This window comes from Plectrocnemia conspersa, unplaced genomic scaffold (assembly GCF_051122295.1).
Source record: "Plectrocnemia conspersa isolate PC_06_02 unplaced genomic scaffold, ASM5112229v1 ptg000008l, whole genome shotgun sequence".
In the NCBI taxonomy this organism is placed as follows: domain Eukaryota; kingdom Metazoa; phylum Arthropoda; class Insecta; order Trichoptera; family Polycentropodidae; genus Plectrocnemia; species Plectrocnemia conspersa.
The window spans coordinates 25,189,635-25,207,034 of NW_028277172.1; the positions used below are offsets into that span (position 1 = coordinate 25,189,635).

The 17,400-nt window shown below is 29.3% G+C and overlaps 1 protein-coding gene across 7 annotated transcripts; it reads left to right on the forward strand.

Moving 5' to 3' along the window:
* Positions 1-1,278: 1,278 nt before the first annotated feature.
* On the forward strand, positions 1,279-6,011 carry LOC148233551 (uncharacterized). Of its 7 annotated transcripts, none has more exons than XM_088191097.1 (6): positions 1,279-1,330; positions 1,553-1,605; positions 1,666-1,735; positions 1,835-1,923; positions 5,016-5,078; positions 5,156-6,011. In XM_088191097.1, the coding sequence occupies exons 1-6, from the start codon at positions 1,306-1,308 to the stop codon at positions 5,210-5,212; spliced, it is 357 nt and encodes a 118-aa protein (XP_088047223.1). In that variant the 5' UTR covers positions 1,279-1,305; the 3' UTR covers positions 5,213-6,011. The 7 variants fall into 7 exon arrangements, with proteins under 7 accessions (XP_088047223.1, XP_088047220.1, XP_088047218.1 ...); XM_088191094.1 differs by lacking the exons at positions 5,016-5,078; positions 5,156-6,011 and adding exons at positions 2,613-2,948; positions 3,583-4,262 and having other exon boundaries at positions 1,279-1,397; positions 1,819-1,923; XM_088191092.1 differs by lacking the exons at positions 5,016-5,078; positions 5,156-6,011 and adding exons at positions 2,613-2,948; positions 3,583-4,262 and having other exon boundaries at positions 1,279-1,397.
* The last annotated feature ends 11,389 nt before the right edge of the window (positions 6,012-17,400 follow it).

Sequence of the window (17,400 nt, forward strand, 5' to 3'; positions counted from 1 at the left end):
TAGGGTTAGAAAAACAGTTTTCAGAACAACAGCAAAAAAATCGTCAATATATGTAAAATTATGAGGGTAAAATATTATTATTAAAAAATATGCGGCAGGCTCCATTTAAAAATACTAATACTACGAAAAAAGTAAATATTTTTTTATCACAAAATGTGAAAGTACAATTCATATAGCGATATTTCATTCCCCCGATGAAAACCAAACTTGTTTTGCCGTCTCAGATTTTGTGTATCTTTGTAAAGTTTACGTTAAGCCAAAACTTCATGGTTAATTTTGCGGGGCTCTTTTTCACGTGAAAGAAACAAGTGCTAGAACAACTTGAATGTGTCGTTTCTATGAATTATTCTTTAACGTTTGTATTCTTCGCAATAAACCAAAAAAATACACAAAATAATTATGGCATATTAAGACTCATATGTTCGAACCTTTGTTTTTCTGACCGTCCATGTTTTGAGAATAATTTCCAACGTATGGTCACCCTACCCTTAAAACAGCCCTGATTTAGTACTGGTAACGTTCTCCTGTCGGTGTAAACAAATTCGCGGAAAACTGTATACGTATGCATGCATGCGTACACACACCCTTGTTTCCAACACAACAATGATGAGCGTTAACATCTTGGACAGACTATACAATACTATATTATTGAATAATTTTGGTATTCGTTATACAACCTGTATTCGTTAAACAACGTGCTTTCGCTTTATTCTTGCATAGGGCCGACATTGGCCGTAATTTAAACAGCTGGAGATTTGGCAACGTTGTCATTTTGCACTTGCGATTCTAGGCACATACCATCGATTGATAAGATTTTTGATAGTGACTGTATTTATTTGAATTGGCATCAGCGTCGACTGTTTTGAGTATTTACATCAGTAGTACATTCATTTGTTCAGGTCCATTTGCAAGTGGTTATAATTCGCCTAAATAGACGACATAAAAGTATAAAATAATTATAATGATTGGATTAATTATGTTAATTAGCACGGCGTAATGCTTAAAAATCAACAGTTGTTACTCCCCAGTGTGCAGTGCGCATGCACACTGCATATGTTTATGAATTTATTATATTGAATGAAAAAGTCGGAAAATGGAGTGGGGTGTTTTTTAACAAATATCTGGTTCTAATAAGTAATTGCAACTAATTTAGTTTAATGCTTAACAATTATTAAATCGAAAGAATTTTGCAAATATTGTATAATTTTGAAGCGCTGTTCGATATTACCCCGTTGTATTAGTGGTCGGAATTACTAGTGTTAAGTTTAAAGCTAGCTTGTTCCTAACTGTTTATGGGTCGGGGAAATGTCAAATTCTGCAATAAAAATCGGTATGATCATATTAATCATTTATTATAAAATGAAGAGTATATACGTATTAGCCGGGGAATAAACAAGGCGAGTTCCTTGACAGTTTAACTTATTTACAGAATTAAATATTGCACATTTATGTTTAAATGCTCATCATAAAATTGATCATTATTCATTTGTAATTCAATAATAATGTAGCGCTGGTATCTAGAAATGATTATTGACGTGTATGTATTTTTCAGAACCAGACCAACAAACTGATTTTACAGACGAAGAATCTAAAAATTTCCACCTGGTAGTTGTGAAGATATAATATATAAATTACACATATATATAAAAAAAATATTTTTTTCAGTCCGATAATATAAAAATAAATTATACTATAAGCATTGACACTATAGATAATGATGATATGCTTGAAATAGGTAAGACAAATGATAATAATCTATTTTATAAACTGCTTTTTATTATATCATATTTTAATTTTAAATTAAAAACCTAAATCTAGATATGTATACTTTCAGAAACTCACGATATTAAAGATGTGCTTCATTTGGATATAGACAATACTTCTTTATGTTTCCAGGATACAAATGTTATAATGGAAAAACAGGTGATTGCTAAATTTTTTAAATACATCCAATCAGTACAAGATTTTGAAACATAGATAAGAAAACCCAATATATATGTGAAATTACACGCTAATTTCATATGTATTTTTCATTTTTTTCCCTAAAATATAGGCAAAAATAAATTTATTATAAAAAGAAGTAATAGTACAATATAAAGTAAAAATATGATGACACCAACCTTTACGAAAATTTAATTTATAGTTGAAATTATATTTTATATACTATTTTTAATTTTCAATGTATTATGTTGAACAGGTAACAACATATTTCAGAGTGTCACATAAAATAAATAAGAATATAAAATTTTCAAACTAAATTGCTCACAATAAATATTAAATATTACAATAGAACAATATAATTTTATTTTTCGTGCTCTTATACAATTTCACGCTTCATCGATAAAATTTACATATTTGATCACTTATTAATTTAAATAAATTTTTATAATTTTCAATAAACTAGAGCCTCTTTCAGCAGAGGCTACAGTGACTGTAGCTACTTAAAATTTTCCTCAATGCAATATCCAAAATCGCAATGCAAGTAAACGGTTCCTAGCTTTGCTGTTTTTTTGGGACAAGGCGAACTCAGTATTTACACAGTCGCTGTTAAGTTCGCAATGAATGCTCTATCAATGTGTGTTTTTTCTTTTATTGTATTTTAAAAAATGAAGTGGAGTAACGCTCTAACGTTGGAATTTTGGGAACTGTACTGTCGTGAACCTACTATTTGGAACACCAAGCATCCACTGCATAAGGACAAGAAGATAATCCACGATGCATGGACTCGATTATCGTCCAGTTTGAAAATACCCATTAGTGAACTGAAGAAAAAAAAAGATTCGTTGATGGCTACATATCGCAGCTACCGCCGGAAAAAAGAAGCCTCTATTAAATCCAGTGTTGGAGAAGGCGATATCTACGAACCAATATGGTTTGCCTACAGAAAAATGGATAGGCTCCTAAATAACGGCGGACAGACCACAATTATCGTGGAGGATGATAATGATGTAAGTGATTGTTTATTACTTTATTATTTTATAATATATTGTATTACTTGACTTGATTTCCTTGTTGCAATGGAATTAAAACTTCAATAAAACGAGATTGTTGTTCATTATATTTCTCTTTGGCAAATAATACATATACATAATTGAGAACCTAAGACCTATTTTTATAGATTAGTCAGCAAATTCTCCTCTGAAAGTAGTCTATGTTGCATGTCTAGCTAGGTAAAGGTCTTATGGCAGACCTTTCTAAAGCATTTTGTGTTCATGATCCTTTTTGAACTACTCATTGACTATAATGTCAAAGCTTCCTGGTTACGTGTAGATCATTAATTCGCCCTGAAGCACCAATATCGTCACATATGAAATTGTAATTGCTATCAACGGCAGCTAAATGTTTTATTTGTTATTATAATATTAAGAACTTCTGCTGACTTTCTAGCATGATGTGTTTACTATCGATTGCACCAACACAATGTGGATAGTTTCCTCCAAATTCTTCTATTGCTAGCCATTCTTCTGGTGTCTGCGGCTTCTAGACAAAAATAAAATGTCTCCTTTAACAATGTTTTGAGTAACGTTGATTGTATTACTAATATTACGGTAGCTATTATTAATAAGTAATTTTTCATTCTAGGTATTACCAATTCAACCGGTGGAGCAAAACCAGAATGAAACAGAGGAGCCTGTGACCAGTGATGACGAAAGGCAACAAAATTCGAGGCAAGCTGATGAGGAAACTCAACAAAAGTCAAGGCAAGCTGATGAGGAAACTCAACTCAAACAAAATGTTAGGAGAAACTTTCAAGAGAAGAGAGAAATGTGTCAAGAGAAACTCGCGACGTCAAGAGAATTTTCTGTGCCTACTACCTACCGAGAAAAGCGACGCCGACTAGTGACTGAAATTGATAGTGCAAGGGACCAAATACAACAAACTTTTGCTTCACTTAACTGTGTGCTCAATCATAAAACAACAACAAAAGAAACAGACGATTGCGATTTGTATGGGCAGCTACTGGCAAAGAAACTGAGGAACTATTCCACCCGCGAAAGACATCTGCTAATGTACGAAATTGATGGACTTCTTTTGCAAAAACCACCTTGCAGTTCCATGATGTCTTCTTTCAGTGCCTACTCAACTCCTACACCCCAACCTGTCAACCACCAGGACCTAATTTCCATTAACACCCCGAACGAGCCATCTTCTACAAATCATCAATGCATTCCACAGACAGCATGGAGAAGTACTGTACTTAATGACGTATACAATGAGCACGAACAAATGTTATTAACAAAAGATTAAAAAAATTATTAAAATATGGCATTTCTTTCATTTCTACTGTAAATAAAAAATTATCATTATAAGGAACAGATTGTTGAGATCGATCATTTAATTTGAAAATGTTCCATTCCATTTCTGAAGCCAATTTCTCAAAAAAACATTTTTAATGTTACGGTTTCATGTTTCACTGTTTAGATGTAAATATTACTTTAATACCTGCAATCACTTCCAATATTTTTTGCGGGAATATTCTCACCCACATGATTTTTATGTGAACTTTCTTTTACCCTTGCTATTCTAATTAACTCTCGTTTGCTTTTTTTCAAGTGCGGTTTTTGGTTTATTAGTTATATTTATAGAATCAATGTAAGGTGTTAAAAAATGACAATCAAATCACTCAAATGACGATTTGAACTGATGTATTTTTCAAATTTAAAATCCAACTTGTCAGAAATTATTTGTACATCTTGCACATTTTTTTTTGAGTAATGTAATAATGTTAGTATATATTAAGGGAAACGAAATTTTACTTTTGTAAAAGAAACATGATATGCACACACAGACTAGAGAGAATATCTGGTATATACGTGCCATTAGGCGCATTCACAAAAATGACTAATACATAACCAGAAAGTTTTGACCCGCATGCAAAAAAATTTTGAAAGGCCTTGTAATTTTTGCTACGAAAATGAAATTGATAAACTTACATATTTTAAATGTATTTTTTACCATAATTTTTTATAATTTTGAAACTTTTCAATTCACTGACTTGACCAATATTGCACCAGGTTCGAGGCAAGTGCCTCGGTCGCCTAATGACGAGCTGCTTCATTTACAATATTATTATTGTGGTAAATAATAAAATACTCTGTCAAAAATATTTATTATAAAATAATCCAATTAAATAATAAAACAAATATTATTTCAGGTATTTATCATGGCTGGTGTTCGTGTCGAAGATATTAAAAAAAATACATTTTCCTAATTGTCACTACAAGAAAAAATTGAAATTAAAAGGAAAAGTTGATCTACTCCAGATGTTATTATTCATCAAACAGCAATGAGTAAAAACAAAAAATACATTAGATCTTTCAACAACGAATGGTAAGAAAAAATACGATGGTTGTGTTGTTGCGAAATTAGAAACGCTCTGTTTTGCTTTCCTTGCTTACTTTTTAGCGGTCAATTCACGCAAAGAATTTCATAATTTTAATGGATTAATTGTGTTATTAAATATATTATCTGAAGAAAATTTGTCTAGCGTGTTTTCTGAAACAATTAAACTTATAAAAATATTAGTCACAATACCTATGACTACGACAGAACCTGGAAGTTGCTTTTCAACTTTAAAAAGAATAAAAAATTTCAATGAAAGGGTAACCGAATAAATTTTGTCAAGCCAAAAATCGAAGAACGGAGTATATATTTAAATACAAATTGTTATTATTCCTTCAAGTTTTTTAAAAAAAAAATGTTTATTTTAATTATCCTTTTTCATTCAATTGTAACATTGATAACTTGTAAATTAGATATTGGCTATTAATCACCACTTTTGTACTATTAGTAAATTAGTTATTAGTCAAATACAGGGGTGAGCAGCCTCTTTAATCAACGGGCCAATTTAAATTTAAATTTTTTTTGCCGGGCCGCACATAAAGTAACGCTTATTAATAATTTACAAAACTTTATTTATAATAAACATTAGAATAAAAAAATATAAAATTAAAAAAAAAGTAAAGATTTCATATACAAATTTTAATGCAAAATAAAAACAAACAAGAAAAGAACAATAAAACGAATTTACTTGAATTTTTTAATGAAAAATTTGGCACTGTTTTTTCGATACAAGCTGATCAATATCAGCCGGAATTGATGAGCTAGCTACACGTACGCAGCTTTCTAATCGTGCATCACTCAGTCTTGATCGGTGGTAATTTTTGATTAATTTCATGGTTGAAAATAATTGTTGGCAAACATACCTACTTCCGAACAGAAACATCATTTGCTTTGCATTTTTCGTCAAAAGCGGAAATTTCTCAGGGCTCACATACGATTTATAAATTTTTTCGATGTTTACTGAGAAAAATACACTTTTTAAATCAGTATTATTCTGCATGTCAATCACTTCCATTTGAAAGTCTTCGGGAACTGTATCCACATCGATATTAAATGGTGAGGAAAACATTTTCATGGAAACCGCTGTCTTCTCAGCTTTGAACATTTGGAATCGTAATTGAAATTCGTTGATTAAAATGTCTATATATTATGCGTATTTTTGAGAAGTAGTAACGTTTTCTTTTTCTTTTCCACAATTTTAATTTGCGCTCAAAGCCCTGAATTTTATCATTCAAATTGTGAATAAACTGTCCTTTGCCTTGAAGTTCCACATTAAGATCATTGACATGCTGAGTCATGTCGATAAGAAACCCAAAATCGCACATCCATTCTTTATTACCAAAATGAGGAAAGGCATATCCCTTCATATCGAAGAACAATTGTATTTCGCTTTTTAAGTTGTATACTCTTTTTAGCATTGCACCTCTACTAAGCCAACGTACTTCGGTATTAAAAACCATGTCGCCATATTTAGTTTCTAAATCTTTCAGGAATTCTTTAAATTCACGGTGACTTAACGCGCGCGACTTTATAAAATTGATTAGTTTAATTATTGGTACTGTGACATTTGGCAAACTCAATCTTTTCGCACACAAATTTTACTGGTGAATTATGCAGTGGTTAACGAATATTTCCCTTCCTATGACCTTCTTAATGTCTTGAAATAGCCTTCCCGATACTCCTACCTCCATGCTTGACATTGCTCGTGCTCCATCTGTCGATATACCAATAATCTTTTCAAATAAAATTGAAAAATTTTCCAACACAGACTTTAGTTCATCGTACAGGTTTTTGCCGGTTGTAGTCCCTTGCATTGGAATCAGTGAACACAATTTTTCGGTAATATTAAATTTGGTGTCAATACCACGTAAAAATATAGCCAGTTGTGCTGTATCGCTAATACCGCAACCGTCATCAAGTGCCAAAGAACAGTATTAGAATTTTGAAATTCGTTCACGAAGCATTGTTGCTATGTTCTCGGACAAGTCAATTCTCCTTGCAATGGTGAATCTTGATAAACTAATGTTTGAAATAATATTTAATTTATCAGGAAATGCTATTTCTGCAACAGCAGACAGACATACTACCATTTTATTATAATTAATTTTATAACAATATATTGATGGGAGAAAGTCGATAAAATAAATTCAATTTTAGAAATGCTTGGCGGGCCGCATAAACATGTTTAACGGGTCGCGTGTTGCTCATCTCTGGTCTAATACATATTTCTGTAGCATAAAATTATTATTAAAATAATAATAGCTGACATCTACATATTAATAATGAAACTAATATTAAATTAGTCAAGTTTTACACCAATAAAAATATATTATAAAGCAAAAAAAATTATGACAGACTCGATAGATGTCACTAGTAAACACATTTTATGAGTTTATTGTAAATTTAAAGCTAAACTATTTTTTAAGGTTAGTTTTAATTTAATGATGCCGCATACGTTTGCATATATAAAAACTTTTTGAAATACCCAAATAAAAGCTATTTAATAGGGATATGAATTATACAAAATAAAGACTAGATACTTTTGTTATTTTATATAAGTCTGAAACGTACTTTTATAAAAAAAACATTTTTTTCTGTATGCAAGAAACGAGACAGTGTAGATTTTAATTTTAATTTGATTAAATTGTATTAATTATTAAATACATTCAAATTTATATTATATATTTATGTAAATTATTTTCTATGCTTAAATAATTGTGCATATAGACAATACAGTGAAGAACATTTTCATTTTTGGTCCTTTTAATATCAGTCTTTTTTTAAAAAATAATGAAAAGTTAAACTTGTATTAAAAAATATGATTACTTGGTTTTGTGGCCAAATAAATTGGGCTCCCACAGAGCTTAGATGTTTTGGGTGTGAAAGATGAAAAAAAAATCATGCTCGCAAGAATATTTCAATTACGTGTATGACTAATGACTGTTTTTTGTTAAGTAGAAAGAAGAGGAAGACAAAATCATGAGTCTTATATAAATTGACGCGATCGACATCTTGTATACCCCTGATGATGATTTTGTCACTAGTAATAATATATTTTTTCATCGTACATCATTGCTTTACATAATTGAAGAGCGAAGAAAGATCCGAAGCTATTAAATAAAATAGAATATAAAAAAAACTATACCCAAATCGGTAGTACCACGTCTGACTGGGCACAAACTTTTGCGGATGATTTTTGTGTTATGGTTCAATGCTCGAGGTAAACGTTTGATTTAGAACAGGTAAAATACATTAATGACCGCGACAGGTGTATTGCCAGAGTTGGATCATTCGTCTTACGCCGAAATAGGGTATTTAAGGTCACGTGGCCACTGTCAAAATTGGACCCACAGAAACCAGAATACGAATGCGAACGCATAAATATTGTTTATAGTTCATAAAAAATGATACGTATTTAAATAATAATATGTATCATACGCACTATTTTAATTAATATTTATTACTTTAGTTTTTATCTATTTTTGCAGATATTATATGTATATACATTCATTTCGATTCAGAGAAATAGCGCTTAATATTGTTGTTAGGTATTAATTAAAGACTATCGATAGAGTCTAATTAGATAGTATTAGGCTAAATGGTGTTAATTTGGAAATATATGTATGTATGAGTACAATATATCATATACCGTAAAAAACATGATAATATGATACATTATAACGTAAAATAATCTAACCTTTGAAGAATAGAATAGTACTTATTAAAACAAATTTACGAGAAAAGTCTACATTGAACATTGTAAAAGTAATTTATGCTTTGCTTAGGTTACTTTTAATTGCGCCATAATATTTATTGTTAAATATTATTAAAACCAGATTTATAATTATTATGTTATAATAAATAATAAAAATATAGTAAGAGCTAAATTCCTAAAAATATATTTTATCAAATGTGATTTATGGCAATCATTTTATAGAACATATGAGATCTATACAAACACTTCAGATTATTTATTATACTTCATTTTTTCAATAAGCACTTAAAAGTAGCCTAAAGGTGTATTTAAACTACTTTAATGTAAGCCAAATTATATTTTTTTCCTTAAAACCATTTCGTTTTATGGGATTAATTTTTACCTTTCGCTTATGAGATAGGTATTAATTAGAAGCAATTAATTTTAGATACCAGGCAATTTCTCTAAAACCGTATTAGGTACAAGTCTTAAAAACTATTTAAATCGCATAAATATCTGCAATGATGTAAAAACTATCTAATTCATAGATAATAATGTCAACTATGCTTTGCTATATGTATTATGCAAATGTAACATTTTTTTGAATAATAAACACATTAAGGACGGAATAGCGTAGTCCGTAAAGTCTCAGACAAGTAACTCTGAGGTTGCTGGTTCGAGCCCCGGCAGCGGCACTCGAATTTTTATTTATAAAAATGCGCTATTTTAAAAAAATACCGGCCCCAGCTGCAGTGACATCTATTGATAATAAATTGTATAGCACATAATAATTTATAATTAATAATATAGATGTCATCAATTCCCAGACTTTCAGTCTGGTGGTTAATGCTTACTTGTAGGTATTCATTATGTCTGATTGAGTTACTCATTTAATACAGATTTGCCCGTTGTAACGCATTGGGCTTACGCCTGTCAGGTTACAACGAAAGATTTAATAAAAATAAATAAAATTAATAAGCACCTTTGGTATTTTTAAGCTACTTTTAAATGCCACATTTTATGATTAAATTTAGTTTAATTAAGCTATTTTTATTGAAGGATGATTTAGAGAATTTAATAGCGAATTTTAATTTTAGGGCTATGTTTAAATGCAGATTACCGCTCGTTCACACTATGACATGCTTTTTTACGACTTGTATACGGTAGGTGAGAAATTTTTGTGCTGTTTCTTGAAACACAAAACATAAAAAAAAAATTTTGTCTAATGTGAGAAAGCAAACAAATTATTATTTCTTAGAAGTATGGAATTCACGTCAAAAGCAATAAAATCGGTTGTGTTCATAATAGTAGAAACTCAAAAACATACTGTTTTATTATGATTATGTATTATTAATAAAAAATAGTCATTTTTAATCCTAAGAAAAACACATTTAGTTTTGAAGTGAAAAATGGTAATGGTAAATAGTGGCGCATTTAAGAATAGCCTGACGGTATTTAAGGGCTGCTTTTAAATGTCCAATAATGTGATTTTTTTATGATTAAATTTAGCTTTGAAAATAAATTATTTTTTTATTAAGAGACGACTTAGAGAATCAAATAGCGAATTTAAAAGTAGCACACTTTAATTTTAGGGCTATGTTTGAATGTACGCAGCCGTTCATTCACACTATGACGGGCATCCGGGGATTTTTTGTGGCGGGTAATAAAATAAAATAGCAATAAAATCGCTCTGTGTTTGTAATGATAGAAACTCTCCAACTAACTTTTTTTATGATTATGTATCATTATTAAAATAAAGCATTTTTTAATCCTGTGAGAACAAAAACGTCTAGTTTTGGAAGGCAAAATTTTGATGGTAAATAGTGGCGCATTTAAGAGTAGCCCGATGGCATTTTATAGCTACTATTAAATGCCCTTATATGATATATCTAGTATTTTTTTATTTTAAAAATATTATTGGTGTATTTTTAATTTATTTAAACATTAGATACATTATGTTTTTTTAAAAAAATATTTTAAAGTAAGTAAATGAAAAATATTTATGCTTGCTAAAAAAAATTGGCAAAAAAAATGTTTTTTTAATTTTTATATTAATAAAAATGATGTTACATTATATTATTAAAATACATATAAATATTTTATTTTATAATATGTATTGTTTAATATGACACGTTATTTATAATGCTGAGAAATTAATCTCTGACGATTTAAAAAATCAAATTGTGCGTTTAACCCTTTGCATACCGAGTCTTATAAAGTACTATTTTTATTATTAATTTATTAAATAATAACAAAAACATATTTTTAGAAAAACATTTTTTTACCTCAAATCTAATTAGTAATGTATCTACTATATTATTATTTTTTTAATAATGATCTCTCCGCAAAGAGTCATAATCTGATATTTATGATTTCGGCATCAAAAGGGTTAAAATATAACTACTTTAAAATGCATCATATATTATTTTTATTACGCAAAGTAATAATTAAAATAAATTAAATGCTTTTTTTATACAAAGCAAATTAAATGAGAGGTAAAAAGCACCGTTATTAGCGAGATCTATGATCCATGTAACGTCAACGACACTATAAATCGCTAGATCATGATCACGGAAAATCCTAGACCACCAAATATCAATTACCCTGTGCGGTCAGACTGCGGCGCCAATAGTTTTTACTACAATACCATTACGAAACGTCCTTGTTTAAATTTATACCATTTTTTGCTTACAACAGAAGGACGTTCTAAATTTATTTATAAATTGTTAAGCAAAAACAATATATTATTGATACTGAAATTATAAAAGCTTGCATTTATTTACCTATTGCCAGTAAAAAACAGTAATATGGTAAATGACTATTACCTGTAAGATCAGGGTTCAAATTCCATACGAATCTTATTAGTATCTGAGAAGAGATTTTTTAAAATGCCTCATATATGACTATATAATGCACTTTGTAAGGAAAATATAAACATTTTTGGAGACTCTAGGATTAAATTTAATAAAAAATTTGCGTCTGAGTTTTTATTTTATAATTGTCCTTATTTTGTAATGAATTGTATTAAAATATTTTTTATAGATTATGCTTAGACTTAATCAAACATTAGTAAGTATTACATATTTTTTATGTTATTTGTTAAATAATTGTAAATGATCATCGAACATATGTCGTGCATTATGACTTTTAATTAAATTTAATTCTAGTTCCGGCCACGTGCGACTCGCTTAATCGATCCGTTGAACGTGTGCCTGGTGCTTTATATATTTTTTTATAATGAATATTCGAATGCAAATGCTCGTCGGCGACTTTACACAATTTCACGGTAGGTGTTTTTCAATAATTGCGTAACACGCTCGAGGAAATCGTTCTGCTCAAATAAGTCCAGAAATTGTCATGACACACGCCGGGCTACAAAAACATATATAATACATTTTATTTTGTGTTTAAGGGTAGTAAATTAAATTGGTGAGCGTGATATTGGGCGGCGATTCGGTATGTTACACGGTTGTTACGATTAGAAAGTAAAAGCGTAACTTCCAGATTGCGAGATACGATTTTTTTTAAATTTCCGTTTAGTTACAGATTAGAAGACATAAAAAATAACATTATATATGTATGTATTTTAATCTGTAAATATATAGTAACTAGAGAAAAAGAAGTTCAAATATATGCTGTTCAGAATTTTCTAAGCAATTTACTAAACTCATAAGTGCAAATATTCAATATAATTAATTTATTTTTCGTTTACGGTTTAGTGCATATTTTTTCTTACGTTGCACGGTGGGGTATTTGCTCGATCTAGGCGACCAAAAGTCGATTATGAAAATTTATTATTATTATTTTATTTGAGTACAGTTAAAAATCCAAACCATTGATTGTGATAAAGCAGGTAAGTGTTTTTATGTTTCATAGCTCTTTGTTGCAGTTGCTGTCATATTAAACACACAATATTGTTTTGAATAAGTACCATTTTTTAGTACTTTTTTCTATTTATTTTTTCTAATTTTGAGTTCATTAGTTATATTTCCCACCACTTTTTAATGTAGATTTTATATACAATATAAAGCTTAGGTCTTTCTTTTTATGATACATGTAAAATTAGCTGCGGATTTTTGCGGTTTTTAACACATTGCATACCATTATTCTTAAAAATGGGACGGGGCTTAGTCGCGAAAGTTAGGACCTAAACGTTTTAAATTATTATAACTTTTTAATTAGATGACGTGTTAACGTCAAATTTAAAATACAGTTTTATGATGATTGTTATTTTTTAATAATATGATCACCATGGTAAAATCAGTAAACCTCAAATTTTGGATCGCGTAAATAAAATAAAAATTTGTTTAGAATCACCAAATATACACATATTTAAAAATGTAAACGGTACCGAGTATGATAAAATACTTTTTCTTGTTTAAAAAACAGCAAATATCAAACTTTGTGACATATACAATTTATTTTTTATTTTTAACACTTGACGCGGCGAAATTCGCACGACCGTTCAACAATTTGAAAAATACTTTAAATACTTATTAAAATAAAATTGCATGAATTATTTTATGAAAAAAAAAAAAAAATTTTAGTTTTTTTTTTAAAACAAGTTTTTTTTTATAATATATTTTTTAACACTTATAATATAATATATTTGACTAAGAGCACTTATGGAATCAACTAAAGTGGAGAAATAATTTTGGCCGCCCAGATCGGGCAAATACCCCACAGTGCGTTGCTATTAATGTGAGGAATGAACATTTTTTTTAATCATAATTGTTGTGTAATTTGTATTTAAATAATTATATATGGTATAAATAACATTAACATATTGTAAAAAAGCATACTATTTATTTCTTCATTTACTTAAAAAAATATCACATATTACTATGAAAATAGCAGACTGTAGTTAAGATGAGGTTACTAATGATGCACTTTTAATCCCAATTCCATCTCTAGACATATCTCTAGCATAAAAAAGTAGCAGACGCCAACTTTAAAAAAGCTATATCGCACTTTTTGTTTGCTTCAGCTATCTGAAAGCTCCAGAATCATCAGAAAGAGTCTGCGGTTTGCCAAAGAGCAATTAACACTATCGAACGAATCTATGCGGCGAAACCAGAAGTCGAATGTATATAGTAGTATACTTTTTTTGGTCCATTTAAAACTTTGTCGGCAAAACAAATCCACGCTTCGCCACGGACAAGTGGTGTTTCGCCATGTGGTTTGAAATTTACCGGTGGCAGTACAAAAACCGCAGATTCACCTACGACCCCCAGTGTTTTTGTGATATTTGTGACATGTGTAGTGAAAAAAAAATGCGTGTGTTCCCGTTGGAAACAGGAAGAGAGCATATATTATTGATTTTAGACTTGCCGGATGTTGTCAGGATCGGTTGTGCGAACTTGACTTGGAATTTTTAGGAAGTCGACGTTTTTGTGCCTCGATGGGGATGAAATTTTGTACGAATTAAGGTCCCACGGGTGCCATTGGAACGGGAACTAATTTTGAAAATGATTCAACTAGGAAATCAGAGTTTTGGATTTATCAAGGAAGTTGAAAATTAAATACAGATTTAATCATTGTATCTTTCAGAATGAATCAGATAATACGGTGTTTCTAAAATTAAAATAAAAGGCAATGAAAGTAATTTTGATTTAAACTTTGGAATGGTTGAATGTCTTTATATTTTTATATGAGCTAGAAAATAATATGTTACTGGACTATTTATTAAAAAAAAATATGTTATCGATTTGATACTAGAAATAGCGATAATTTAATGGTAGGTATAAGAAAATGAGAATAGCCAAATTATAGTCGTAAAATAATCCATAGACATAAAAAAGCGGGTTTCATTAATGGAATTAATGGATCACATTTATACGTAAATAAGTAAATTAAAATATTATGAAGTCAATACTTTGCCTTTTTTATATTTGTGTCAGTGTGATAAAAAAATAAATATTTAATTTCTGTATCCTTATAAATACATTGTATGGTTTTAATTTTTTAAGTAGAATAGATATTATTTTTTTAATATATACAATAAAGTAGCTAATTATTAGAGAGCTTTCACTATATACGACCTAGCCTGATTTTAATTATTCCTCACGATATTCATCATGAGACTAGAAAAATCTGTGATTATCGATCGAAATTATAATTATGTAATAATCACTAATTTCGATCTCAGACACGATAAAATAAAACTTTATAAGTGTCATATTTATCTTACAGTTTTTTTTTTGATAATTAAACTTTCACCATATTTATTTATTTTCATAATAAAATTAATATTGATAATATGCTGTTTTTGGTTAATATTAAAAATCATTTATTAAGTAATTAAATTAAAAATTGTATTTTTAATAGAATTTAGGTCAAACAATTTTTTTTATTAAATATTTAGTATCAAATATGTGGGGGATCCTTTTCTTGTGTTTTGCGAAATAAATGAGAATTTTAATAGATATCAAATTAATGTTTGAAAAATATACTATAGCATATGTAGTTCAGACTTTTACCTATTCCCATAAATTCTTTCATCCTCTTGCCCATGTAAACAGGGTCGTTAATTACGTTAATGAATCGACAGACAAATCGAAGGGTGAACCAGGAAGCGAAGACACGTGTCTCGTCCATCGGCCACGTGTCGGCGCGTGTCGAAAATCACAACAAAATACCAAACGAAAAGACAGGATGCCATAATTGACAAGTGGATGTCGCGTGTCAGTCCTTCTGATAACCTGCCCCGTTCGAGAAAAAAGTCCTTGTCCAGTGTGATGAACCCCATTAACGAGATTTTAATGAAAAATAATAAAGGCCTAATTATCTTGCCTCCGGGTTCTGGACATGATACTGGTAGCGCTGGAATGCCATAATGGCACGTTTTGAAATATCTTTATTTTAACGCTAATCGTTAAAGTTTCGATTCGCATAAATCATCGCGGTGGAAGGGCGTAATGATACGTTGCCGATGTTGGTTAGATAAAAGTCGAGTTTGACGTATGAAGATAAAAGTGTATGAAATTAAAACTGTTAAATTCGACGCTTAAAATGTTTGATTGCATAAATCTAAATTTTTAAATTTTATATATATATATATATATATATATATATATATATATATATATATATATATATATATATATATATATATATATATATATATATATATATATATATATATATATATATATATATATATATATATATATATATATATATATATATTCTACAATTGTTACTATGCTAATAATGATTTTTTAATTAGAGATAATTTTTCTTTATATATAAAAGTCATAAACAATTAAATAAATATCTACAGGTGGCCCTCGACTTTCGCACATAATTGGTTCCTGAAAATGTGTGCGAATGTTGAATGTACGAAAGTCGAGGGAAGTAAAAAAAATTGAAATTGTGTGTATTTTAAAATATTTATTTATCAAGTAAATATAAGATGTTTAAGAGGCGTTTAAGAGACACGTTTAAGTGGGGTTTGCGGGTGTTTCCTTTGAAAAGTTATCAAGAGTTATCTGTTTTCCACTATTATTTTTCTTTTCTTCATATAGTATTTTATAACATACTATGTTTTTATTGATCGCCCTACGCACTTAAGATATGCGTTCTCCATTGGGATCACAATCTTCCATAATATTTTTAAATTTGTCAAGGTGCGTGAAGGCTTCATTCATATTTTTCATTCTTAAAGAGTTTTCCAAAATAAACCTGTCTCATCTACATTAAATATTCGGCTAGAGGAATATTCTCCATCTTCATTAATTTTGGATAATTAGAAAATAAATTCTTTTGCAGCATCTTTATCCGCATCAGCCGATTATCCAGTAAATTTAATATTATGAAAAGAATACCTCATTTTAAAATTGTAAAAGCAACCGTTACTTGCTTAAAAAACCGTGTTAAAATCTTTTTTTAATCTATCCTTCCAATCTTTGTGCAAACTAAGAGCTTTTGCTTGAATAATTGAAATACTCAGAGGGACATCTTTTTGATGTTGGTCATCGATCCACGATGACAAAGATTTTCCATTTCATCCATGTTTTTTTTTTGCTGTTTTTTTGGAAACATATCTTTAAAGATTGCGGAAATATATCTTTATTTTCCACAATTTTGAACGTATTTTGCAAAATTGAACATATCGTAGACCTGTTTGTATCATACGAACGTCCGATTGAAGCAAAAAATTCACCGTTATCAGAACGTCTAATAATTTCTATCTTTGTCTTGAATCGTGTGAAGTTTATGAGTCCTTGATTTATTTTTGTTCGTATCAACACAAGTTTTTCCGTTTCTCACTCGTGTTTATATTTTTTTTAAAAAAAAAAAAAAAATTAAATTTAAAAATATTGTTTTTTTTTAAATGTGCGAAATAGCGAATTGTGCAAAAG